Source organism: Electrophorus electricus, chromosome 13, assembly GCF_041902795.1.
Source record: "Electrophorus electricus isolate QZ-2024a chromosome 13, ASM4190279v1, whole genome shotgun sequence".
Lineage (NCBI taxonomy): Eukaryota > Metazoa > Chordata > Actinopteri > Gymnotiformes > Gymnotidae > Electrophorus > Electrophorus electricus.
In genome coordinates this window covers 11,666,765-11,692,781 of record NC_137509.1, presented here as the reverse complement: position 1 = coordinate 11,692,781, position 26,017 = coordinate 11,666,765, and the positions used below count along the sequence as shown (strand labels likewise).

The following is a 26,017-nucleotide window of genomic DNA, read 5'->3' as shown; positions in this document are numbered from 1 at the left end:
AAAAAGGTTTATGCTGTGCCATGTTGAAAATCTGGAAAGAATCCTAATGACTATTGTTGTAACCCATGCAAATGCTTTTTGCAGCTGATGTCTTGTAAAACGTTGTGGCTTCTGTTGAAATTGGTGTTTCCATCATGTTTTATGTTTCTGGTGCATTTACAGTATAATTTAATGTATTTAGGCCTACATGAACTGCTCTGGAAGAGAACAAAATATGACACATTTTTTGACCGTATTGTTTACTTGTTTAGTTGTACATTGATTCTGTTCAAGTTTAGCAACAAAGAAAATAACAACAATATGGAATGACTGTCATTCCTGCAACTTTTAAATTTTTTAAAAGAATATAGACCCAGAAAGCACCTGAAGTGTGGAGTGAGTGTCTGAAGTAGCTTACATACCCAGTCAGACATTTATAGAGGTAATCAGTGATTTGCAACAAAAGAAAAATGGAAAACACAGGCACTCGAAGAAATAACATAAAACACTACAGTTGACTCAGATTGGGTTTGAACATTTGTGTCTGTATGAGTTTCACAGCCCCACTGGTAGATGTCAGCTTTTTTAGCAGTATATGTATCTGCCCTGTAGAACTGGCATTACATAACTGTGAATTAGGGAAACTATAAAAACCCACATTGTCAGTGGAATATTTGAATTGTAGGGATGATGCACCAGTGGATATAGAGGGGTTTTCTTTCTCTTTTTTTTACTGGAGACATGGAAACAGAACACGGGAAATGATGAGACAAACATGCATCATATGCAAGAATGCACTTTGGAGAGTGAAGGGCTTCTATTTTTGAATCAGATCCTGTTTGTGTGTGTGTGTGTGTGTGTGAGTGTGTGTGTGTGTGAGAGAGAGAGAGAGAGAGAGAGAGAGAGAGAGAGAGAACTAATGCTTGAGATAGAGAGAGAACTGATACACAAGCATTAGTTCACAAGCTTACATGTGCCTGGCATATGCAAATCTTATTCTAGAGATTTATATTTTGCTTGTTCCAGGTACACCTTTACTGTAGAGCTGATACACTATGTACTTTGTGGTTATAGTATGAATGTCTAGGCATGAGGTGTCTGAGGGAACACCCCTTAGTCAAACAAACACACACACACACACACACACACACACACACACACACACACACACACACACACACACACACACACACAGTTCAATACTGAAATACTTGAAATATTTTATTTAGATTAATATATAAGATAAAATGCTCATAATATAATACAAACACTTGTTCAGAGTCATTATGCAATTCAAATGTTTGCCCATATTAAGTAATACCTTAATGATATGAACTGCAGTGTCTTCTTTTTCCAAGTCTAACAATCTGTAAACCCCTTACATGTCTTCTGTGGACAGCCCAAAATTAATTACTCTACACCTATATCAAATCAAATCAAATGTATTTATATTGCACTTTTTACAGCATATGTTACCACAAAGCAGCATTACAAATGTCCGTGAGCAAACCAAGGGCGACAGTGGCAAGGAAAAACTCCATAGAGCATGAGGAAGAAACCTTGAGAGGAACAAAGACCCAAAAAGCGGGCCCATCCTCCTCTGGTCAACAACGGTCACCACAATAGCAACAATTTTAAGAGAATAATAAAAAAATAATAATAAAATGAAAAAATAAGCAATCATTGTCTAGTCCAGTTTTCTAGAGGTCCCAGTCTTTTCCCAATGGTGTGCACATGTCCAAAACCCATCCCGCAAGAGAATGTCCATCAACGGCAATGGAGAACTAATTGGCTGGGGAGGAGGTGTGGTGGGCTACAACAGGGGATGTCAGGGGGTGGTGGGTCTAGCCATGAAAGTTGAAACGGGTTGGGGCTCAGTAACATCATGACATCAGGAGTAGGTATGCCTCGGCAGAAAGAGCGAGTAGATTATTAGGCATGTCCAGGTATGAGGGTGTATAAAGCTGGACTCCTGCTAATCAGATCTAGCTATGGCAGCACAGCACAAAGGATAGATTGAGTGTCCCGGGGGGTCGGCCTCTCCCCAGGGGAACCACACCCACTTGCCATGAGACCCATGGTAAACACCTACCTCGTGCCCAATCACCTGCCTACTAACCCGGCGCACCTATTCTATGTCTCTCACATCACCTATTTCAACCCACAGGTAGGTAGGGAGGATGCTGCGCATTAATGGTTTACCTTGTGAGGAGTTGCCAAGCATTCGTCTTTTGGTTTTCATTTTCGTTGCCAGACATTTGTGCCTTCACCCATTGAGAATAAAGAGCACTTTCTGGCAACCTTGCCTCTTGCTTCCTCTGTGCTGCCACCGCCACAGCGAGAAGCAAACCCAGGTATGAGAGCACTCCACTGCTCTCAGTCAACACACTTGAGTGACAAAAGAGAGGTGAAGTGACAGCATCATAACATCTCAGTTTACCAAACCCCCAATGCCCATGGATCCCCAGATCTACACCTTTACCTAAGATGGGAAGTAGTTAATAAAATGCCTGACTGTACAGATGTCTGACAGGTTTTCAGTGTAGCCTTAAATATTGAGATGGTGTCTGAGTCTCGAACATTTACAGGAAGGTTATTCCATAGTGTGGGAGCTTTATAGGAAAAGGCTTTGCTCCCTGTGGTAGATTTTCTTATTCTTGGTACTAGTAAAGAGCCTGCACCTTTTGATATAAGCAGACGTGGTAGATCGTAATGCACTAGGAATTCTTTAAGGTACAGTGGGGCAAGACCATTCAGTGCTTTGTATGTATTTTATGATTTTTATGATTGATCCAAAATATTAATGGGAGCCAATGTAAAGATAGGAGTGATGTGATCAAATTGAAATAGCTGGAGCTTGTTTAGGCACTTAATGGTACAACCAGATAGTAAAGCATTACAGTAGTCACATAGAGGTAACCTTATGTATAATTATGTATAACGTCACCTAGAAGCAATATATATAAAGAAAAAAGCAAAACCCACATGTTCAAAACATAGGCTAGTGGTTGATACCTTAAACATTTTAGGGCATAACATTGTTCCATGTAACCATCAAAAAACAGTTTCCACAATCATGACATGTTTAGTGGTTTTGTTGATCATGACAATATTTGGGGTATTGCCCCCCCCCACACACACACACAGTAGTGTGTTTTGTAAGAACATTTCCCTTGGAATATTGAGCAATATTATTAAAGCAAATATTATTAGAGCAAAATATTAACATGCTTATTGTTTAACCACAAACAACAGTGATTGTTTACTGGGTATCATTCTAATAAAGATGTCCACTGGGATGCACGGTTTTTCTGGCTTGACAGAGTAATGCCAGTAAAATTCAAGTGTAGCCATGTTTCACATGCTTTGTGCGTCACACCTGATACGTCTAGTACAGGTTAGTTCAGGAAGGCAGACCCAAAATCAGCCAGGCCGTCATGACTGCTGTGGCTCAAGGACAGTGACTCTATTTCATGTGAAATGCTGTGTGTGTGAGAGAGTGAGTTAGACCATACATATATGTATTACATCTTGGAACGAGAGTATTGTATCCCTAACTCTGTTCTGTCATCAGCCTTTGCATTGTACTAATAAATGCAGTTGGCAGGATGACCCTAGATCCTAGAAACTTAACAATAGTCATCACCTGATGGAAAGTCAAAGGTCATATTATATTTGCATGGGGTTTCCTTTCTAAATAGATGATTTTTTTTAAGTGTTTCAGACTATAACAAAGGACATTCTTACTGTTGATAATAAAACACGCAGACACAAACACCATCATGTGAGTGACTCAGAAATACCAGCATGTCAGGAAAATACTGAGTCACACACACACACACACACTCCAAGTTTAAAAGATAAACCTCAATATTTGATCATTCTGATTTAGTTGATTGATTTAGTTTTTCACTAAATGTAAGATAGGAATGCTGTAATGGAATACCACCATTAAAATTTCACAGGGAAAAAATATTTTTACAAGTATTTTGTATATGGGTGTCTGGGACAAGGTGTGTATCTTTGCTGTCTCACTTATGTACATGTCTGGTCAACACAGAGCCAGGGTATGTTATGTAACTGTCTGTTTCCATGGAACTGTGATACACTACATGATGAAAATGCACAGTGAAACAGATATAGATGATTGACATTGAATCTGAAATAAAACAATGGTAAAAAAGGTCAAAGTGCAAATTTTTCAATCTATGTGCCATTCTAGCCATTCTTGGTTGCCTGTGTCCTTGGATTGCTTCAATAAAAGGTATATATTTTGTAAATCTTTACCTACTGCATCTGTAGTGATTGGTTAATTACAATGGACAATAAGTATATTGCATTGCATATTGCACTATTTATTGCCACAGGCTAAAATGTCAACATGTCTCTGTGTACTTGTACTAGAATGAACTTACAATGGCATCAAGCAGGACAAGTAGTCAGTACTGTAAATAAACTTAAAAATAAACCACTATGTAATTCTCTATTAAAATGACAACTGTTACACTCAAATACTGCAAGAATGTGAACACTATGATGTTTCTTACCTATATGAAGTTGCTTGCACTTTTTCTCCAGAACAAAATAGAAAAGGTTCTGGCTAGTTGCAACAGGTCCTTTGTGACTTTCACTTTACCTCATTCTCTTGCCACAGTGGCCACAGATAACCACAGGTTTGTTCACCGGAAAAGTGCTCCCATCTTTGAAACAACAAATTATTCTAGTTTACAGTTTAACAGCAAAAAATCTCAAGAGACCTATACATTTTCATTTTTAGATTTTAAAGTTTGGTTTTGATACTGAAATTTGTCCTATAAGTATATTGTGACTAAATTGTTTTCTGTTATTTTTGTATGTAGTAATAGACAGTTCATAACAATTGCAATAAATTGGGCTTAAGTTACAATTACCCAGAAATATCTCTTTAAGATGTTTGAGACTAAATATACTGATATACTGAAGTCTTTTGCCATGTTATGACTCTGCTGTGTTATGAAACCTTGAAGAAGGGCTATGCTCTGTCCTGTGGTCGTCAGTATTAGCAATGTGAATTTGTTTTTAAATAAATTACTTGTTGAGGCTGGAAAAGAGCAATCTATGAGTAATATTTCACATCTGGCCAGAGTTTACATCTAGTACACTTTCTCAAAATGTATGCTTTAAGATGTTGCTGTAATTAAATGTAGTTCTTAATATGTTATTCATGGAAAGAACATTATATTCACCTGAACTGAAGCAACAACCAGATCTATCTTTTTGAGAAAAAAAAGCAAAGAAAGCTTGTTCTTGTTGGATTTCCTCATGTGCGAAATGTGTGTGTCAAAACAATCCATTCTTGCTAGTCACCAGACACAATCTAGTTTCGAAAATTATTCCACACTTGCTATATACTTGTGTCTCGTAATTTCAAGTGAAGTGTAATGGTATGTGTTATAATGGAATGTGGTATAATATGTATTATCATGGTGTGGTGTAATATGGTATGTGGTATAATGTGTATTATAATGGTGTGTGGTATAATTGTATGGTATCATATGTGGTATAATATGTGGAATATGTTTTAGTTGAGTCTTCCGATTTGATCAAAGTTATGTTAGAAAGGTTAACTTTGAAATTTGTTTTGATACTTTACTTCTGATGGCAGAGAAACAGGAAATGTTTTTCCTCTGCCATGCTTACTCCCCATTGGTCACTTCCTGTGCCTATGCAGTTTGGCAACAATTTAATGTGTCAAATGTGATTAGACATTAAAAAAAATGGCAGAATCATTGTTCTACAATAGCATGTGGATTACTAAGGGCAGTACTGGAAACCTGAGCACTGAGGGCAGTGAACGTGCTCTATTTCTGAAAGATGGGGTTTGGAAATTTTGAGTAAATTCTTCTGTAACTTCAAATAACACCTTAACACCTTAAAAGTGTCTGTAGTACTAGCGTGAAATGAAACAAAATGACTTGACACTATAGTTGCACAGTTGTAGTGGCAAATGGTGCCTCTAGTGATCAAGTGATAATATTGTAAAATACCTTTTTATTAGGTTGTATGTGCACTAGATCTAATGAATAAATAGGTGAATTAAGTTACATATGTTCAAAGCCCAGCAAAAGTCTGGATTGTTTAAAATCCAGCAGACATTTTAGTTACTTCTTTGTGCTTGTTTAGCTATACATTCCAAAATGGCACAAGGATTAATGCATTCACCCTCAAACCAAGAAGACATAGACTAGCTACATTTACATTTATGGCATTTAGTTACTCTTATTCAGAGTGACTTACAAAAGTGTTTTAGTTGTCTAAAATTCGATGTATAAAAGAAAATGTAAGTGGTTCCTATTTTCATTTCTCCTTTAAGGTTGGTGTTGTATTGTGTTGCATTGTTCCCAGATGTGGAATTGCTCCCTGATATTTGTGGTTGGGGTCAGAGGGCACACAGAGGGCACACAGAGGGCACACAGAGGGCACACAGAGGGCACACACACTTTCCATTGAGTAAAGGAGGGAATTCCTGCACTTTCTCTCATACTGTCAAACACGCACACACCACTTCTGCTTTCTTTCTGCCCTTTTGCTTTTTGATTCCTTGATGCTCTGTCATTTGTTTGCTCATCCTTTCCTGACCAGGATAACGGGGGTTTTTTTGTTGTTGTTTTTGTGTGTGTGTGTGTGTGTGTGTGTGTAGATTGCCTTATAAGGTGAAGATAACCCACATTTTATCTTCTTTCAAAAGTATGTGTTCAGTCTGTATGAATGTCAAACTACACTCTTGTATGATTTGCATTCTTCTCCTCTCTCATTTTTCCCCAGGGTCTTTGCTCTTTCACCCCCACTCAACTTTCTCCAACATCTGGTGTCTTCTACTCACTGTTCTTGCATCTTATCATTCATTACTCATTGGGACCATAAACAATAAATGTTAAAATGGATGGTATGTCTTCCATGGCAACAAAAGAAAGCATAAATAGTATTGTCAGATGACATTCTGGTGACTTCCTATCTAAATGTTAAAATGCTCATTTGGAAATTAACGCATAATCGAATGCAGAGAAATCTCCTTCCTTCTCTAAAAGCAATCAGGTCTTATTATTTCCAGACGTTTTTTTTTTATTTGGCTAAGAGAGGACTGTTGCAGTACATTCTTTGATAGACAAAACCTCTCAGCTCATGGATGTCTTTTGGGACACAAAGATTATTTGCTTATGATACCATAGGCTATGATTTCATTCTTGACTGGATAGGAACCCATGTTATGGTTGATGTAGCTTGTCATATAGGGTTTCTTCAGTAACACTTTACTTACATAACTCATTCCTAGTGACTTAAAAAAAATACTTCATCTAGTATTCATTAAGAATTCATTAACTGTTTTTGCTTTACATGATAGTAATATGGAACAAAGTAATAAGTATTTTTTTTTAATTAATATTAACATAAAATTCATTTTGACTGAAAATAGTATTTGGATGTCTTAAATGAAATTCAGAAGTCTGCTCCCATTCAGTCTTAGATATTGAAATACTACATGACTAGGACTCAAGATAAAACAACATATTACAGTAATATAAAAGGCTCTGTGTTGTATGAACATTCATTGTGCAGCGTTTATATAAGATGAGAATGTGTTATATAGACACTTTTCATATAACGTGTCACCGTTCCTTCCATCTATAGCCTGGAGTTGTGGCTCAGCTCTTTGGGTAGAAATCAGGCCTTAGTTTCCAGCAACTGATTGAATACAGTCTTCAAGTACGTGTAGGGAGGAAACATATCAGTGTGTGTATATATGTATATATTTAATATATACACTATATAGGGATATTAATAATATATTTGGAATTAGTTTTATGCACAGTGATGTTGAACAGACTGTGTGTTGGCATTAAACACTGTAAAACAGTTGAAGCCCCTTGCCTGCCTCAGATATGTGTCAGCATGATGAAAGTAGAGGCATTGTGAAAGTTCTACATTGGCTAACCAGGGGAGATGAGGCAGGTTGCGAAGGCGAAGCGTATTTAAAACAAAACAATCCCAAATGTTTTTTAATGACAAAGAATGAAACCAAAACACAAAGAACACCATTAGCTTACAAACACAATAGATGGTTTCACATAATACAGCACAGTTAACACAAAAGGAGCATACACATCACTGGGTCAAACACTGACCAAGCACAACAGTCAAACAGGTCTTTAAATACACATACTAACAAGGATGATAACTAGGGACAGTTGTGACATGACCAATTATTGATGTAGGAGCGTGGTGATAGAGACACAGACACACACACACACACACACACACACACACACACACACACACTCAAACACGAGGAGGAGTCTAGAAGGAGGTGCCATGCTGTGACACATTGTTTGAATGTTGCTTTGTTTTTCATCCAAAATGTGGTTTATGTTAATGGGGTTTCCAAACTGCCTTTGGATAGTTGCCCGTGGTTACAATGAGTACCCTTCCACCCAAAGAGAATTCACATATTCATGTGAATTAGGTGGGTGTTCCCACTGGGTTTTAGATATTGGTTCCAAATTTCCATTCCTTCATTCTCTCATGTGTAATGCAAAAGTTTTAGTGGGAATATGTGTGGAGTAATGATAAAAAGCTAAAATTAGCTAAATATCAGGAATGGGAAATGAATTATTAATTGACACAACCCATGTAGGCATTTTTAAAATTTAGCTTGTATAAAAAGCTTAGCTCTAAGATAAATCAGGTGGCAAAATTTGTGGTACATGCCTATAAATTTAAAAAAGAGCCAGCAAAATGGGAAAAAAAAAAACCCACAACAGAAAACAGAAGCAAACAATCAGAAATTACAAATATGGCCAAAATGTAATAGACCATGACATCATACTTCTATAATGTACCGAATTTTATTGCCTGTCTAGCTCGTCTTGCAGGGTTTGTCTGGTCCCTAAAAATCTACATACTTGACACACCTGTCAAGATTTTGAAACAAGTGACTTCAATGAAAGTATTAAAATTGTCCCGAACATCTGAACTTTCGTCCAATCAGGAGAAAAAGTTCTGTTTTCCTCTCCTCTCCACATCTCAGGGTACAGGTGTGCATATGTCACTGCCATATCATTATACCACACAAGCGTTTTTGCATTTTATATTATTCCCCCATGTTTTTCTCATCAGTCTGTCATGAGAACATTCTCAGTCATCTGTGAAACCCAGGGAGTGGAGGCCCCTACATGAGCATGTGTTGTGGATTGCTACCCCTTCAGCACCAAATATGGTGGTGGGATGTGTCACCAAAGAGCTTACCAGTCAGCATAGCTGATGTTCTTATGTTAAGGATTAGTTGCAGTTGCTCTGAATATGATCTTAGACCATGAGGAGACACAAAGGAATGGAATCATGCCAACAGCTGGCTTAGTCACAGTTATAAAGATGTATTAAAATGCACATAAGTTTACATCTCATCTTAAGTATATGTAGCATATGTGCTCTAACAGCTGTATGTAATTATGGAAGTGAATTAATTATCAAGTCAGCAGCACTCCAGATGCGAAGTAGATCATAGAACTCCTCAATTTTATTTAAAGAAATAATTTAATTGCTACTATTACTGTAATGTGTATCCTTTATATTCACATGTATTATTGGAATTGCCAGCTTTCACTAGTCTGGCTCAAAGATGTAAGAACTATGAATGAGCTATGTGTAATATAGTGAGAGGGAAAGAGTGAATGGGTTTGTAATTAAATTAAGAAACATTCTCAGAAGCTTCTACTTGCTGCCAGATCATGTCAGAATCTGCAGTTCACTTGTGTAAACATGACTCAGTTGTGTCTGTACTGTCTACAAAGGTTAGGGGGAGGGGAGGGGTGGCTGGAACAGCAGACAGCAGTGACATCATAACTTCCAGTGGCTTGAGAGGAGGGGCTGTGGGACCTTTAAATAGCAGCGAAACGCAGGGAGACTCTCAGACAGTACGAGGGAACACATCTACAAGCCTCAATCACTGAAAGAGCAATCAGGTAGGGATTGGTTTTTGCTTAATTTGTAGACATTGGTTATACTTGTTTTTGACATACTTGTGCTTTTTTGGAAAGCACTTCATACAGCTTCTATTGCTGGTGTAATATGTCGCGTTTAAAGCATTAGTGTGTATTACTACCATTTGATTCTATAATATAATAGAACTTAGGTTGATAGTCCAGACCACTGTGTTCTAAGGGCTAGGTGGAAGTAATCAGCCAACTAAATGAACCACAAACTTTGTGTATAGCATTGGCACGGAGGTTCATAAAAAAAATGTGTTTTTTTTTTTTATTTAAAAAAAATGTTAAAGTAAGGCTATAGAAGATAACTGATTTCACACACTATTTTCTTATTTGTAAAGAAAGTGCATATAATTGGGCCAGTCTAAGAACAATCGTGAATAAACACAACACATGAAAAAGGTGAGTCAGAGTAAGCAAACAAACAGTTTGGCACGCAATTTAAACTTTAGGGTGTTGTAACTCGCACAGGAGAACACACCTCCTGAACACATACACTTGACTTGAGGTTTGGCCAAGAAGCGCTGGTTTTAATTGTTTTCATTTTGCCATAGAACTTAAACTGATAGAATAGATAATTCCATTAAGGGTTTCTAAAAGGCAAGATAAAGATTAATATGCTGGTTGTATCGGTGTCTTAAATATATCTTGGAGGCAGATTTTAAATAATATTTGTTTAATCATTTATTTAATTTACATGGACAATGAAAATACACTGACATTTCTTATTCTTCCGCTCCCAGTGCAGAATGCAGAGCCTATGCGTATTGCTGATTCTCACCTTTTACGGGTCAGCTCTGGGTCACTCCCTGCAAGAACATCAGACAGATTTTGGACTACAAGTGTTCTTGGAAGCTGCCCACTCCCATCCAGACCAGAACCTGGCCTTGTCTCCCTATGGCATCTCCTCCGTGCTGGGGATGGCTCAGCTGGGGGCCTATGGTAGCACACTGCAGACCCTGAAAGACCATATGGGCTACTCTCTGCAAGGTAACAACAGATTAACGGTACATACATATCACATTTGTGAAAGTTGACCATTGGATGGGTTTTCTCCAATAATGCCTTGCCTCCACACAGATCGTGGAATGCCACGAAAACAGAGGCTTCTCCAGAGAGAACTGCACAGTGAAAGGGGTGTAGAGGTCGCCAGTGGCGTGATGGTGGACAGAAAGGTGATCCTGGAGAAGCCCTTCCGGCGCAGCCTCACAAAAGCATTTCAGAGCATGCCTCACCAGGTAGACTTTGGCCAGCCAGAGACTGCCACACAGGTCATCAACTCCTGGATGTCTGACAGAACTGGAGGTGTGTTTGAGTGCGTGCATTTATTTGTAAGTGAAAGAAAGGTTAGAAAGTTGCCATTGAGTGACAAACTACCTTTGAATAATTCCCAGGATTCTCAAGCAATTATGGTTAGTGACTTAGTGCAGGAGTAAACTACATGCATGTAGTTTTTGGTAACCATTTCTACACTTGTCCTGAACTCTGTTCGGCCTCCTCCCTCTCTGCTCAGGCATGATCCCAAACTTTCTGCCATCTGGAGTGCTGAGTGAGCAAACACGTTTGGTGTTACTGAATGGCCTCCACTTCCACGGGCTCTGGAAAATGCCCTTTGACCCCAAGCTAACAGAAGAGATGCTTTTCTACCAAGCTAATGGTAGTGCTATATCAGTGCCAATGATGAGAACAACACAGAAATTCAACTATGGTAAATATGACCAACACAAGGACAGATGAATGCCTCATTGAAAAATGGCAAATAAGTGAATGACCTAGCTGTTTTTGAATTATGTAGTATACAGCATTTTGTTGAATACTGTTTTACATTTCTCTTCATCCAGGCGAGTTTATTACAGAAGACGGTGTTGATTATGATGTCATTGAGGTACCCTATGAGGGGGACTCGCTGAGCATGCTCCTGGTGTCATCATTTGAGAGGGACATGCCACTGTCTGCCCTGACCAAAGAGTTGAGTAGCAGCAAACTTCAAGAATGGAGAGAGCAGCTTAGGAACGTTAACCGACAACTGGTGCTACCCAGGTAAAAAAAAGGACTCCTTGACACAGCTATGGATTCTTTCATAGTCAGGGAGTTAGTGTGTCTAATGTAAGCATTTGTGTTAATGTTATATCCAGGTTTTCCATTGACACAGATATTGATCTTAAGTCCACGCTGAACAAAGTGGGTCTCGGCAACATATTCAACCCCACCAAGGCCGATTTCTCCCGCATTACTAGTAAGTATAGTAAAATGAAAAAGACAAAAGACCCGACTGGTTAAGGAGTTGGAGTGTAAACACAAAGAAAAAGCTATTATTATGTATCTAATGTGCAGTCTCCTTTTGTAGCTGAAGAACCATTGTGCATATCTAACGTCCTTCAGAGAGTAAAGATCAAGGTAAATGAAGAGGGAACCGAAGGCTCCTCAGCTACAGGTACAAACAAGACCCTTCTAAAATGATACTTTAAGGAGAAAACAAACAAACAAACAAACAAACAAACAAACACCACACCATTGCATCAAAAATGAAATGGCACTTATGCTTGTCTGCATCATGTGTCTGTAGCTGCCATCATCTACTCTCGCATGGCTGTAGAGGACCACACTCTGGACCGTCCATTCCTCTTCCTTATCCAGCATAAGCCAACAGGTGTGTTTGTCAGATGGGTATTGTAGACAGACTCTTTGTTGGGAGTGCATTCACAGCTGTATTAACCTCCGTGTTTGATTCCACAGGCACTGTGCTTTTCATGGGTCAAGTCAACCAACCTCAGAGTCACTAGCATTCCACTGCCATATCTGAATTTAGATAAGAAGCTCAAAGAACAAGAACATTGGCAGTGTCTACTGTCAAACAGCATACTACTGAATCCATGCAGGTGTTGGCAAAAGAATTAGGCAACAACAGCCTGGAATGCAACCTAAGACCCTGCTAGAAAGTATAATTTGGATCTTAACATCAAAGCAAACAAGTCAGTATGTTTGCAGAAGCTGGCCTTCTCAATTAGGAATGTTCAAGCAATGTTGTGCTGGAGCTTATCTAATTTTCTAAAGAGTTAAGGCAAATGAAGGAAAACGCCACTATAGATTAAAAAGCAACAAATGTCTTGAAAATGTGGGATTAGAGATCACCTTTTATTACAAGCAGATTTGGAATGGTTTTAAAACGGAGTAATACCTGAAATTCACAAAGCATGGATGAGTAATTTTTGCCTTTTGAAATGATCTATAGTAATCATTTTGCCTATGTAATGACAAGGTGTATTAATTTTCATAGAGAATATTTTTGATATTTTTTTATTTTGCTGTTTATGCATAGGCTGATATTCATATTGTGTTAAAGATGTTTTAATATGTATATTTATTTCTTTCTGAATGCTTTCTTTACATGATGACGTATATGATGAAGATGACGTGTTTACACATGATATGTACATGTAAAACTTTCATGACCAAGAAACCTCATGTGCTGTAGTTGGAGGTTCATTTGCAACTAGCGACACCTGGTGTCCACAGATCCAGAGATTCATATCAATGTAGAACGGAGAATGAGGTCTATTGCTTTTTCCTCCCCCCCCCCCCCATCGCATACAGCACAACCTCGCTCCATTAGCATAAGTAATGAAAACGCTTCTCTGCATCGTAAACCAAGATAAGATAAAATAAGAAAAACTATAAAAAGTCTCCTATTTGAAAACGAAAACTGTGTGGTCTTGCATGTCTTAGGATCGCAAATTTCTGTCGTGATATTCATTTCTGAGTTTACAAATGGGTGGAATTCAAAAATATGGGATATTAAGTCCCACTGTTGTTCACAACGTTCTGAGACAAATACCGCAAAAGACGTAGGTCAGATTAACGAATTTAAATCCCTTTTCCAAAAGGTTTCATCGAGGTCTTAAATGTATGCATGTCTGTCACTGAGAGCTTCTTACATAGGTCAGAACAGTCTTGTTAAATACTTATTCAGTACAGTTTCAGCGATACAATCTACAAAGACAGTTTGTAAACAGTCTACTCTGCTATGAATATTATCATCGACATCTTTTAAAACTGCAGACCTGTCTAACAGTTGTAAAATCTTCCACCTCCGTTACCATGGAAACCAGAATCACCCCTCGTCTGTGTCATGGCAACCACTCTCGAACATCTCGTACTCTCACCACCGTATATCACAAGTACAATTTTTATACAAAGAACAGTACCAGTAAAATGTATATAAGCGCTGACGAGCATTTAAAGCAATAGTAAGCACACACGTAAACGGTAACACTCGTCTCTAAATTACAGAGCCATGACATTTTATTCATCCAAAAAAGGCTTCATGGCTTACACATAAGCCGGTCAATGCGCAATGCGCATGTACGCTGTAGGCGATGACGCTAGCTACCTGACTCCAGGCTGCCTCAGTGGGTCTTTCAAACCCACCGATCACCGATGGCTGAGACAGAAATAAGTAATTAGTATTTTGTTTCTGATTAAAAAGGTTTCTGTAACATACATATATAAATATATTCTGAGGACATTCTCGAGAAGCTGATAAAATGGTAAGTTACACTCCGCGTGCTTACCACCAAGCAAGACTGTCAGTGAAGCTAAATCAGTCCAAATAACTAGCCTAGCTAGTCCAAGAGAACCTTCAGCGTTACTTATACAAAACAAAAACATAACATTACATTTTAGTTACTGTTAACCTATGGTTGCCGGTCTAAGTTGATTTTGCTAGCTAAGTATTTGGTCTTATAAATATGCAAGAAGTCAGTTGCTTGATACCCTCCTGTGTGTCTATATCAGAAAACCTGTAGCTAGCTAGCTTGCTAAAGCCCTTGACTCAGATAGCATAAGATAGCTAGCTAACTAGTTAACTCGTTGAAACGAGTTAGATAGCCAACTAGTTTTAGCCCATTTCAATTGCAGCCTTTTGGTATCAACAAGTCGTAATTAACTTGTAATCATTTTATTTGCGTCTTCTAGGTACTTTATATGTGGTCTTGGGTATTTAGGATCGAGAGACCGGAAATGAGTTTCCTGTTCAACCTGTGATAAAAAGGTGTCTCTTATGCTAGCTAGGTTAGCTAACCTAGATACGTGGTTCGGAGAATTTGCATTCACTTTCAAGGCAGCAGTTCCTTTTTAAATGACATTTTGGTAAAATGTTTGTTAAAACAGTAGTAGTAACTTAATACCGCATGGTTGATTGTGGCCACAGTATCTCTAGGTTAGTGTTTCTTCCAAGTGAGCCGTGAATAGCAATAATGTGTATAGAAATATAAGAGCACGATTGCACAGTTGACAAAATGATGGCCGCTTATTCGAGATAATGTTATTAGCTAATACTAATGATAATACATTGGTACATAAGACGTGAGTACATTGCCGTTATAACACTCCATCTAGCTCTGGTTACCTGTGAGTTCCTGTAATTTCTCAGGACCTTCACAAACGATTAATATGTCAGCTGGCCAGTCCACTCGCGGCAAACGATGGAATTAATTGCACGCATAAGCAGAGTATGCGAAGCATACCATTAGACTCGCTTGATTTTGATTATAGATTTACTAGAAGTTAGGGTATCTGTTGCAAATTTGTAGCATTTTATACAGTAACTTCTGTCACTCGTTAGGGTAAATGTGCCCTTTCAGCCCATTGTTTTTCCAGACATTTTATATACCTGATTAATGGGTGTAAGACATGTTTAAAGTAAAACATTAGACTAATTGCTCGTTGGAAAATTCATATGCTGTGACACTTCTTAAAAATGAACCATTAAAATGTACAAACAGTATGACAATGTATTTGTATGACATTCCTGTGCCATTTTTAATCAGAAAAGGTTTGTTTGAAAAGTTATGTATTTGAAGTTGCCTTAAGTTTTGCTTCTAGAAACTGATGAAATTTATCATCAAGTTCAGTGTAGACCCTCAAATTACTCAAAGAATTTTAGGCAGGTCCTTTAATTTCTGCTTCACAGATCTAAAAGATGTGTAGGTAAAGTCTTTTAAGCACTTGTAATTAATTGAGCTCAGAGCAGTGCAAGCTAGTAACCTATAGTTGGTTAGGTCTGTTGCTGTATTGGCTTCACATCCTACCTGAAGACATCTGTAAACATTTCTCTTTAATGAACAATGTGTGAGCTGAGAAGTACAGTCCTCCCTGCTTCATTACAGCTCTTGCTCAGGTTTGATCATTTTCCCATGGCTTTTCACATTCAGAGTGGTCTCCCAACAGTGAAAACAGAAGACACATTTACTTAAATAGAATTTGGTGTATTTTATGAATGAATTAATGAAGTTCTATTTATATAGCACCTTACATGGAACCAAAAGTCACTTTACTATTAACACACTTTTACATCCAGTTACACACCAGTGAAGTGGCAGCCAGTTGTGCACAGCATTTTCTCAGTGATTTATTTACTCAGTGGTATTGTGTGTTTATTGATGCATCCATTTTATGTTGCATTTGTTTCTCTTTTTACCACTGCACAAAAATATTCCTTAGAGAAGTTGAATTACAAATCCCACATCAAATTCACTGAATAGGTTTATTATAGATTAATAATAGAAATATAGGTTTATTGCAAAGATTATTTGCTGTAGAGGTGGGCTAACAGAAGCCCAGTTGTAGAGCATTAGGACAAGAATGCACAAAATTAGTAGCTATTGCTCACAATTATACACAGAGATGTGAGTGAGGAAGAGGATTCAACAGTGGTGGCACTGAATTCAGATCTGACGGTTCTTAATTGGGTCACAGGACCACAGATTGGATACATTACATGATTTAGTGCCCCAAAAAAAAAGAAAAAAAAAAGTTACAACAGTTATACATTCTAAATCTTAAAAAGGGGGCTTCTATGCCCTTTAGAAATTAAATCTGGAATAATATGTGCTCTGTTGACTACAGTATATATTCAGATTCAGAAGCAGAAAACTTTGTCCTTCACACGAGTGTCTAAGTCTGGCCACATGCATCACACACACACACACACACACACACACACACACACACACACACACACACACACACACAAACAAATAAATAAATATTACTAATCATATTTTTAAAAGGCAGTTTACATGGGCTTAAAGGGTGTACTTACCATACATTGTGATTAGTTGTAGGAGCCATTATTTGGTTGCATATTCCTTTTCACAAATGGCCATTTGTTGGAGACTGACCTATCAGAAGCATCCCAGTACTTTCTCTATAAATTAAGATCTAAAACTGTTTATAAATTGGTCAACCACAGAAACCATGATATAATAATCCAATACACTCAGAAACATTAGACAGACAAACTGAATGAACATAGAAGGTTTATATACAGAGACACAATAGGATAATGAGATACAGGTGAGACTAATAATCTGATGACTGGGAACAAATGGGGTTTGTGGGTAACGTAGTCTTTGGAAGTCTGTGTCCTTGTGGCAGACATGACAAAAGGACTCAGTAATTATTCTCAGCTAGACTCATTCTTCCATTGTTTAGCTATAACAAGTGGTTCCAGCATGATGATAATGTATGTTTTATAAGTTTTATGAGCTATAAAAGTTAGTTTTATAACCTATACATTTGCAGTTTTGTGATCATTGATAGGGACTTGCAAGGATGTGGCATGGTAGATGTTCTGGAATGCATCTCAGATGTGCTGGGAGATATTAATTGGAATATAGGTGCACAACAAGATGAAAATACAACTTTTGAGGATTCTCTCATAAGAAATTATGCAAAATAGAGAAAATGGGTGAGGAAAGATAAAGATATTGGTCGTGGTGTGCATGCAGACTGTGATATGACAATTTAGGATCACTTATTTAAGAGTGTTTCACAGTACAGTGCCAGTTATGTGTAGACTTCCTGTATTTCATAAATTCCACCAGCAAGGAAGTATTGCTCAAGTAGATAAGCTTTTTTACATGTGTTAGTGGTTTGTGTACCCTTTAGAACTAAATTTCTACCACAAGAAGTTGGAAAGCATTTTCTTCGTGTCATGAAGTTCTATGAGCACTTATGTTAATATTACAAATTATGTTTTTTTAAGTATGTTATTTTGAGCCAGATGATTGCACCATGGATGAGAAATAATAGAGGTACTATGTGGCCCTCTGTTCAGACAGCGTTGTATGTTGTAGACTGCTCCTTTTGCAACAACATAAGATCTCTCTCCCTCTTTTTGTGAAACTAGACATACAAAAACAGCAGGGAACATTCATCTCTGTAAGTAAAATGACTAGATTAGCTGTAAAGTGTGGTCTGGCTGTGTTTTCACTATAGATTTTGTGTTTGTTGTATTAACAGTATCTGTCCAGCTGGTGCTCTGCTGATGTTTTGCCTTTGCATGTGATCTCAAATATTAACCACTGCTAGGAAGGAGTGATTATTGATCGCAGTCAGTTCTCAACCCTATTGTGCACTGTATATCATCTTTCCTGATCTGCATGGATTCCTACTTGTGATTTGTCCATGTTTATGTGTGTCTTTTTTGAGCTAAAATGATAGCAACTTAATAATGACTTGGACATATAAATATGAAATAAGCACAAGCACACTTTTCCTGTCTGATCTGGCACAGATGAACAGAAGGTAGCTCTTCCCTCTTATGAGAGTGCTATTTTTGTCCATGGCCTCAATTAATCTTTCCATGGCCTCAATTAATCTCCCATGCCTCATCATGCCAACCTAGGAAATCAAGGTAATGCCAGTACAAGATAATTGATTCAGATCAATATATTGGTATCATTGATATTCAGTGCAGATCTAAAAATGCATGAATTAGCACTGAGGAGTGGACATGGTTGTGTGTATTTTGGACAATGTATTGAAGTACTATCAGTCTAAGTGAAAACAGGTCAGTATTGGTGAAGCCCAGTGACAAAGACGCGTCTTGAAGGCAATAACCTTGAAGTCACTAACTATTGTGCCTTGAAAGGGTTTCCAAGCTCTCAAAGAGTCTTGCACAACCTTAAGTTGTTCTGAGTGTTCTGATATTAATGTTTGTAGACAGCTGTATACAGTGCAACAGAATATGTACTGTGAATTATTCTGGGAGACAAATGATTAGTGAATCAAGCCTTGGGTGTGCGTTATGATGCCATGGCATAAAAAACCTAGGTGCAAAACCCCGGGGAGGTACATACTTGTTGCCACATTTTTATATATATATATATATATATATATATATATACACACACATACATATATATATATATATATATATATATATATATATATATATATATATATATATATATATATATATATATATACACACACACATACATATATATATATATATATATATTTTTTTTTAGATGCTTTTTTTTTTTTGCTGACATGCATCGGTAGACACGTTAAAATGGCGATTGTTTTCATTAGCCAAATTATTCATATTGATGCCCTGTAATAGTACTTATTGAGTAAAATGTCACTATTTTTTGTTTTACTGTACATGCTTAGTACTGGACTGTGCTTCTTGCCATCTCCTTGCCAAACACCCTTAGTGAGAAACATACTTTGACAAAAAAAAATGTTACTGCCACGGTCAGGGCTCTGACCTGAAATGTGTTGTGTGTATGTGTTTCCATTTGTAGTCACTTTCTAGTGCCCCTTTTATTTGTACAGCAGGCAAACCTCTACAGCCTTGCCTACTAGTTAAGACAAGCTGTGAGATGGGGTGGGTGCAGTGAAGAATGGGGTATGTAGGCCAGGGCTATGGGGAACAAGGCAGTGGTCTGCCACTTTCTCCTTAAATATTTAATAGATATGAAATCTATATGCCCAGCTAATACGCTAACTTTAAAATAAGAAAATGTTGAATGATGTAGAAAGCAGACTTCTGTTTGTAACAGTCAAAGCTGACTCTTTTTAAACTGAGCAGGATTTCTTTAAAAGCATAGTCAAAGTAAATTTATTTGATGTTTTGAATTCAAGTTTACACTGCAGAAAATGTTTAAGTATGTGCCACAAAGTTATAAATGATTAAAATAGAATTTAAATGGCTGATTTTAGTTATCATATATACATCTAAAAAAAGTGAAATGTGCTAAGTGATTTTAAAACCTCCGTCATTGTCATTCTTGACATGGTTTGTCATTGGAACGATCTTACATAAGTCAACTTAACTATGCTTATGGAAGAATAGCCTGTTAGCACGGGCTATAGTTTATGCTTTGTCTGCCCGGCTCCACAGAGAGTTTGCAGTTATGCACAGCTCCTAAAATGGTGTTAATGATCAGACCCACTTTGTGTGTGTGTGTGTGTGGGGGTGTGTGTAGATGCGTTTTATGCTGCTGTTTAGCCGGCAGGGGAAGCTGCGGTTGCAGAAATGGTACACGGCCACAGCTGAGCGTGATAAGAAGAAAATGGTGCGGGAGCTCATGCAGGTGGTACTGGCCAGAAAACCCAAAATGTGCAGCTTCCTGGAGTGGCGAGACCTAAAGATAGTCTACAAAAGGTGAGTTGACATCAAAAGTGTATTGTTGACCTGGATAGTCGATGAAGCAAAGAAGCCCATTCATTCATTCTTATTCCCATATTCCTTATTGTAGCACTGTTTAAAGTGGATTTGAATGGATCATTTGCATAGTTAAATTGCACAAAATAAATTACTGGGTGTATCTATATACTAACTACTGAATTTATCAAGGGGAAAAAAAATGTGTAGTAGGGTATATAGTTTTGTCACATTTTATAAGTCACAGAAGATGCACAAAATATTTATTTACAAACATGTTATTGGCAGTCATACCAAGATTCTAATAAAAGTTAGCTAAAAAGACTGTTGCACACACAACAGTCAAGGTGTTTGTGAGGAAAGTCACCAGATGCATATGCTCATATGTGCATCCTGTACACACACATACCCGTGCTAGTTTCAGATCTTGCCATAAAGGTTGACTAAACGCTGGTTGTGATAACTGGTAAATGTAGAGCAGGCAGATGTGTGTCCTACCATATTGTGTATTACACACATATTCTGAAGCTTTTTGCAAACAGTAATCTTTCAGCACATAACTGTTTGCACTGTGTATACTGCTGCTAAGCTCCATGACAGGAGCTGACCTTACATGTCAGATATCGACATATCAGGTTGTTGCAAGTGATGACTCCCTCTGTACGTCAGTACAATCATGTGAAGTAGCTCATAGCTATCCTGACCCCTCGATTCTGCAGCTTCTGCTCTGTTTCGCTGACCTTGCTGCAGTAAGTCAATCTCATAGTTTGTTTATCGTGTGTAACTGAGGCAAGCACATAGACAATCCCCATGAACACCCCCCCCCAATAGCTCTAGTCTCTTGCGCTGTGACAGGATACATGATGTTCCGCTTGATAGGAATAGTGTGGGGGTGTGTTCAAATGTGTGTGTGTGTGTTTGACCACAAGGTGGCTCTTACAGAAAAGGCATCTCAGCGTACATTACAAACCCATGCATTAATGTGATTTGTGCTTCAGATGTGCTATACTGAAGCACGTTGCACATCACATGTAACAGACACCCACTGAATTAGAAACATCTACCTTAAAGCTACACACACTGGCCTCTGTATTAGTTACACCTATATAGCAGCATTTTATAGGTAATGGGTTATATTTCCACACTGCCCATCTGCCACACATATTTTGTCTGCATTTTTCAGTTTCTGACCACCTGACCACTGTAGACCAGATATTATTTGACTAGTAGACCATTATCAACACAGCAGTGACACTGACATAGTAGTCGATGTTGCACTCATAGACGTGTATCTGACACAGCAGTGTTGCTAAAGTTCTTGCACACATCCATGCCATTGTTGAGTTGAGAGTGATCTGCTAACCAAAAATATCCAGCCAATAGCAACACTGTGGAAATTCACCACCGATGAAACTCTAGATGACATACATGGACACAGAAAGACTATAGACTAACAGTAAAACTATAAAGTAGGTGTACTTAATGAAGCAGTCAGAAGGTACATATAATATTAATTGTACATTGCAGAAAAATGTTCGATGCACACAGAGATGGTGCAGCATCATTGTTTGGATGGGTTGGACCCATTGTTTCTGCCTCTTCATCCTACTGTTATCAGCATTCTCCATGTTTGCTGTCCAGTTATATAACACCTCTGCATACTGACATTCATGTATTCTATATTTGTGTATGCATGTCTGTTGATGCTTGTGAGGGTGCTTGTGTGAGTGTGTGCCTGTGCAGTAAAGCTAATAACATATGAGTAACATTGGATTAGTTAGCCACTGCCAAATTTGTTCGTGTGTGTGCGTATGCTCATGCGTAGGTATGCCAGTCTGTATTTCTGCTGTGCAGTTGAAGAGCAGGACAATGAGCTGATTACCCTGGAGGTCATCCATCGCTTTGTGGAGCTGCTGGATAAGTACTTTGGCAGTGTGAGCAACTCCTTGACTTTCATCTGGGCTTTCTCTTGCTCTCTTGGCTTCTTACTCTCTCCTATCCTTTCTATTTTTGCTGGTTTCCCCCCTCCCCCATATTTGTCTTCCTAACCTCCACATAACTCTCTGAGGCTCTCATATTCATGTTTGAGGACTTTCTTATCTCCAGCCTCTTCCCAGAATTGTTTCTGTTGTTCATGTTTCTCTGAAGCGTTTTCCCCTAAACCATGAGCAAATGTCTCAAATACTAATAATTATTTGTTGTACTTTTTCCCATCTATTCTATCCTGTGTAATGTACTGATTTTTTTTAAACATATATTGCCTGGTTGCCCTCAAGCCCAATAGTAATATTCTGCTAACAGTGTTTTGGACTCTTGACATGGCTAATGTCACTAATGATTCCTTTGTCTGCTACCCCATTTGTGTTTGACTCCTCTAGGTGTGTGAGCTCGACATCATTTTTAATTTTGAGAAAGCTTACTTTATCTTGGATGAATTTCTGATGGGAGGAGAAATACAGGACACTTCCAAAAAGAGTGTACTCAAGGCTATTGAACAGGCTGATCTGCTGCAAGAGGTGCGTGTTTGCGACAGTTTAAATTGGTGTCCTTGCGCAGTACATTTTTCTATGCCCACAACTAATAAATGTGAGCGTGTCTCATCTGTAATCTGTGTTTGCCTTTCTTCTGCTTGCCTTTCTCAGGAGGACGAGTCTCCTAGGAGTGTACTGGAGGAGATGGGCCTGGCTTAGAGTCCCCTCAGCCTTAGGAGGGACAGCTTTAGGTACTACTGTTCCATGTGGTTATGAGAAGAGCTTTTGAGGGGGGAGTTTGGGGAGAGAAGGTTATGAATGGGAGGAGGAAAGACACAACAGGACAACAGGGATGGATCAAGAGCATATATACAACTCTGATACTACTGAGTTCAGCGTGCGATTGTAATTATGTTTCTTCAGCCCCTATTTTTGTTTTCTTTGTCTTCAGGACAGCTGTGTCTAGCCAGAATCCATCCAATCTTATGACACACTATACAAAGAATATTACATTTACTCTCTTAAAACTGACTCACAGGCATTTATTTGTAATATGTTAAAAGATCATCAAGGCTTATTGCGCTAACAGAGTGAGATGGTTGTACAATCTCAGCTTTTTGTCTGTGAGGTTATTATTCGTGCAACCCCCAATTTTATATATTCATAAATACTTTTGACCATTTTTGCTGCTCAGGAAAGATTTACAGTGACCATTCATGCATGTCTATTTTTAAATGTGATGCAAAGTTTAAGTGGATAACCTTTCAGGTTTGAAATGCTTACTATTTTAGTGTAGGGACCACACAGTGAATCTGTGTATGTGTGTGTATATATGTGTGTGTGTGTGTGTTTATAGTGAGTGGGAGGAGTTCCTGTGCTCATAGATTTGTGCTTGCACAGTTGCACAAAAGCAGTTTTCCACATGAGCCAGATTTAAAAATAAAGTTTGATGTGTGTTCCACACCTAGGAAATAGAAGAGGAATATCGAATAGGCTATTAAATATCAATAGAATATTGAATAGACTGTTGCATATGGTCTATTCAATCTGTTCTAGTTCTATGAACCACTTCTGCGAAAGTCTCAGAAAGTCTGAATGCGTGCGTATCTTAATATAAAACAAGGCAAAAAAATAAATCCCACACACAAAATGTCACTGAATCCCATTCCTGTTTTGTTTCTGTCTACTTCCTTCTTTCCAAAGAGATGTTTCTGACTGTAAATGTGTAGTCAAGGAATAAAAAGGGAATAATATTTGAATAACTCGTTGTAAAACAAAGAAAAAGTGCTTTGACATCGTGTGACCTAGTTTGGATAAAAAGTTGGGGGTTTTTTAAAAAAAGAAAAGCTTTTTCAAGTGTGTAAAATAAAGGAATGTTTTGAGAAGGGTTTTTTATACAAAACAATTGAATCAATATGTGTCAAATCACAGAAGTTCAGTACCAGCTGTTCCATGTGTTGCATTGAGAGAAAGCATGGTTTTAAAGGGGAGATTAGAACTCTGTTAGAATGTTAATTAGATGCAAAGATAAACGCATAGATGTTCAGAGCATTATTTCTTATAATTTTATAACTAATAATTTTAGAACTGGGGAAAGATATGTCATAGTTCTATCTGGATAAATAGTGAATCCAAAACACCTAAAACACCGATAAATGTCTGAATCTCATTTTTAGCCTTTACGTGTTTGATCATTCAGGCAACCTTTGCTGAGAATAAAGGTGGGGGTCATCATAAATATAAACATCTATGAATTCAGTAGCTAGTGTCTTACAAGACAGCTTGCTGCTGTGACGAATGACATCTTTGCCCCAAGATATAACTTGGAACCATACTGTGTACTGAAATATTTTTGTTTGTTTGTCTGATTCCTCTGTCACCTTTAGTTAATGGAGGTTAAAATTCCTTTCATATTTGAGTCTCTGGAAAAGTCAGGGAAAAATAGTGGCATTGGATGTTACAAATGTGTTATATTCTTTGTATCCAGTGCCATTTGACCAGTACAATAAAAATAAAATACAATTCTTGAACCGCTAGTTTTGATTTGTTTTCCATTCTGACACAGCGGTTTCAAGATATTTGTGAGAAGGTGCTGAACCCAGGTCTCTTCAGGTGATTTGACATGGAATGACTCAATTAAGTAACCCAACATGAGGGCATGTCTACCTGTCGAATAGCTGTTAGGTAATCAAATCAGAGCGTGTGTGAATGTAATTTTATAATGAAATAAAAAGCCAATTTCATTGTAAATTTGGATTTGTATGGAACATTTCTTCCCCCTGGAGTTTTTTTTTTTTCTTACTGTTATTGAATTGCTAACACATCTTGTAACAATTGGGCTGTTAGCATATCATTTGCATCTTCAGAAAGAATAATGACAGCTACATTATGGGAAAATGCTTCTTTGGTTTGCACGTGTGGAGCAGAGATGTGCACACACACAGAGTGAGAGGTAGCGACAGAGAAAACGCGAGAGTGAGAGAGACGGAGCATGTAAGTGGATGAGTCACCCGTCTTTTGTCACAGTGGTGCAGTGAAACTGACTGCACCACCAGAACACGAAAGTCTTAAGAATAAGGCAAAAAAAGAGAGTAGGCAAAAGATAAGACTTTCAGATGAACATGAACACACAAAATACACTGATGTGCTTTGTGTCAGTCCAAGAAGTGCAGTCTGTTCGTGTTATAATCTTATTGTGTCAGTGTACCTGATATTTTTCCCTCTAATGCACTCCCTCTCTCCCCCTCTCATACTCTGTGTGTTTTTCTCTTTATTTTTCCATACTTTTAAGAGTTAATATTTTGGTTAAGTCTTTACTTGCTTCATTTATACTTTGTCTTATAAAGAGTCAGCTTCTGTTAATCTTTTTTGACTTTAGCTTTTAAAAACTAGTCTTTCGGAACAGTCTTCGGGCTCACGCATCAGGCTGGGCTACATCAAATCACGGGACGCAATCCACAAGTTGACCCTGTGCTAAAAGGAGTATTTTTATCGTCGCTATCTTTAACATATTGATCTTTGTAATGGTTAGAATTAGAATAGCCACATACCTTCTAAGTAACTAAGTAACCAAGTTGTGGCTTTTA

General features: G+C 37.9%; 2 protein-coding genes across 4 annotated transcripts; both read left to right on the top strand.

The window, feature by feature from the left end:
- The first annotated feature begins 9,909 nt into the window (after positions 1 to 9,909).
- serpine1 (serpin peptidase inhibitor, clade E (nexin, plasminogen activator inhibitor type 1), member 1) lies at positions 9,910 to 13,359 on the top strand. Of its 3 annotated transcripts, XM_081694882.1 has the most exons (10): positions 9,941 to 9,977; positions 10,343 to 10,403; positions 10,745 to 10,991; positions 11,082 to 11,306; positions 11,515 to 11,709; positions 11,843 to 12,041; positions 12,137 to 12,237; positions 12,349 to 12,435; positions 12,568 to 12,651; positions 12,738 to 13,359. In XM_081694882.1, the coding sequence occupies exons 2-10, from the start codon at positions 10,395 to 10,397 to the stop codon at positions 12,782 to 12,784; spliced, it is 1,194 nt and encodes a 397-aa protein (XP_081551008.1). In that variant the 5' UTR covers positions 9,941 to 9,977; positions 10,343 to 10,394; the 3' UTR covers positions 12,785 to 13,359. The 3 variants fall into 3 exon arrangements, with proteins under 3 accessions (XP_026871400.2, XP_026871401.2, XP_081551008.1); XM_027015599.3 differs by lacking the exon at positions 10,343 to 10,403 and having other exon boundaries at positions 9,910 to 9,977; XM_027015600.3 differs by lacking the exon at positions 10,343 to 10,403 and having other exon boundaries at positions 9,929 to 9,977; positions 10,750 to 10,991.
- Positions 13,360 to 13,502: 143 nt separating this feature from the next.
- Positions 13,503 to 25,181, top strand: ap1s1 (adaptor related protein complex 1 subunit sigma 1). The gene is made up of 5 exons (XM_027015627.3): positions 13,503 to 14,548; positions 20,282 to 20,460; positions 22,286 to 22,394; positions 22,839 to 22,976; positions 23,103 to 25,181. The coding sequence occupies exons 1-5, from the start codon at positions 14,546 to 14,548 to the stop codon at positions 23,148 to 23,150; spliced, it is 477 nt and encodes a 158-aa protein (XP_026871428.1). The 5' UTR covers positions 13,503 to 14,545; the 3' UTR covers positions 23,151 to 25,181.
- Positions 25,182 to 26,017: the final 836 nt, after the last annotated feature.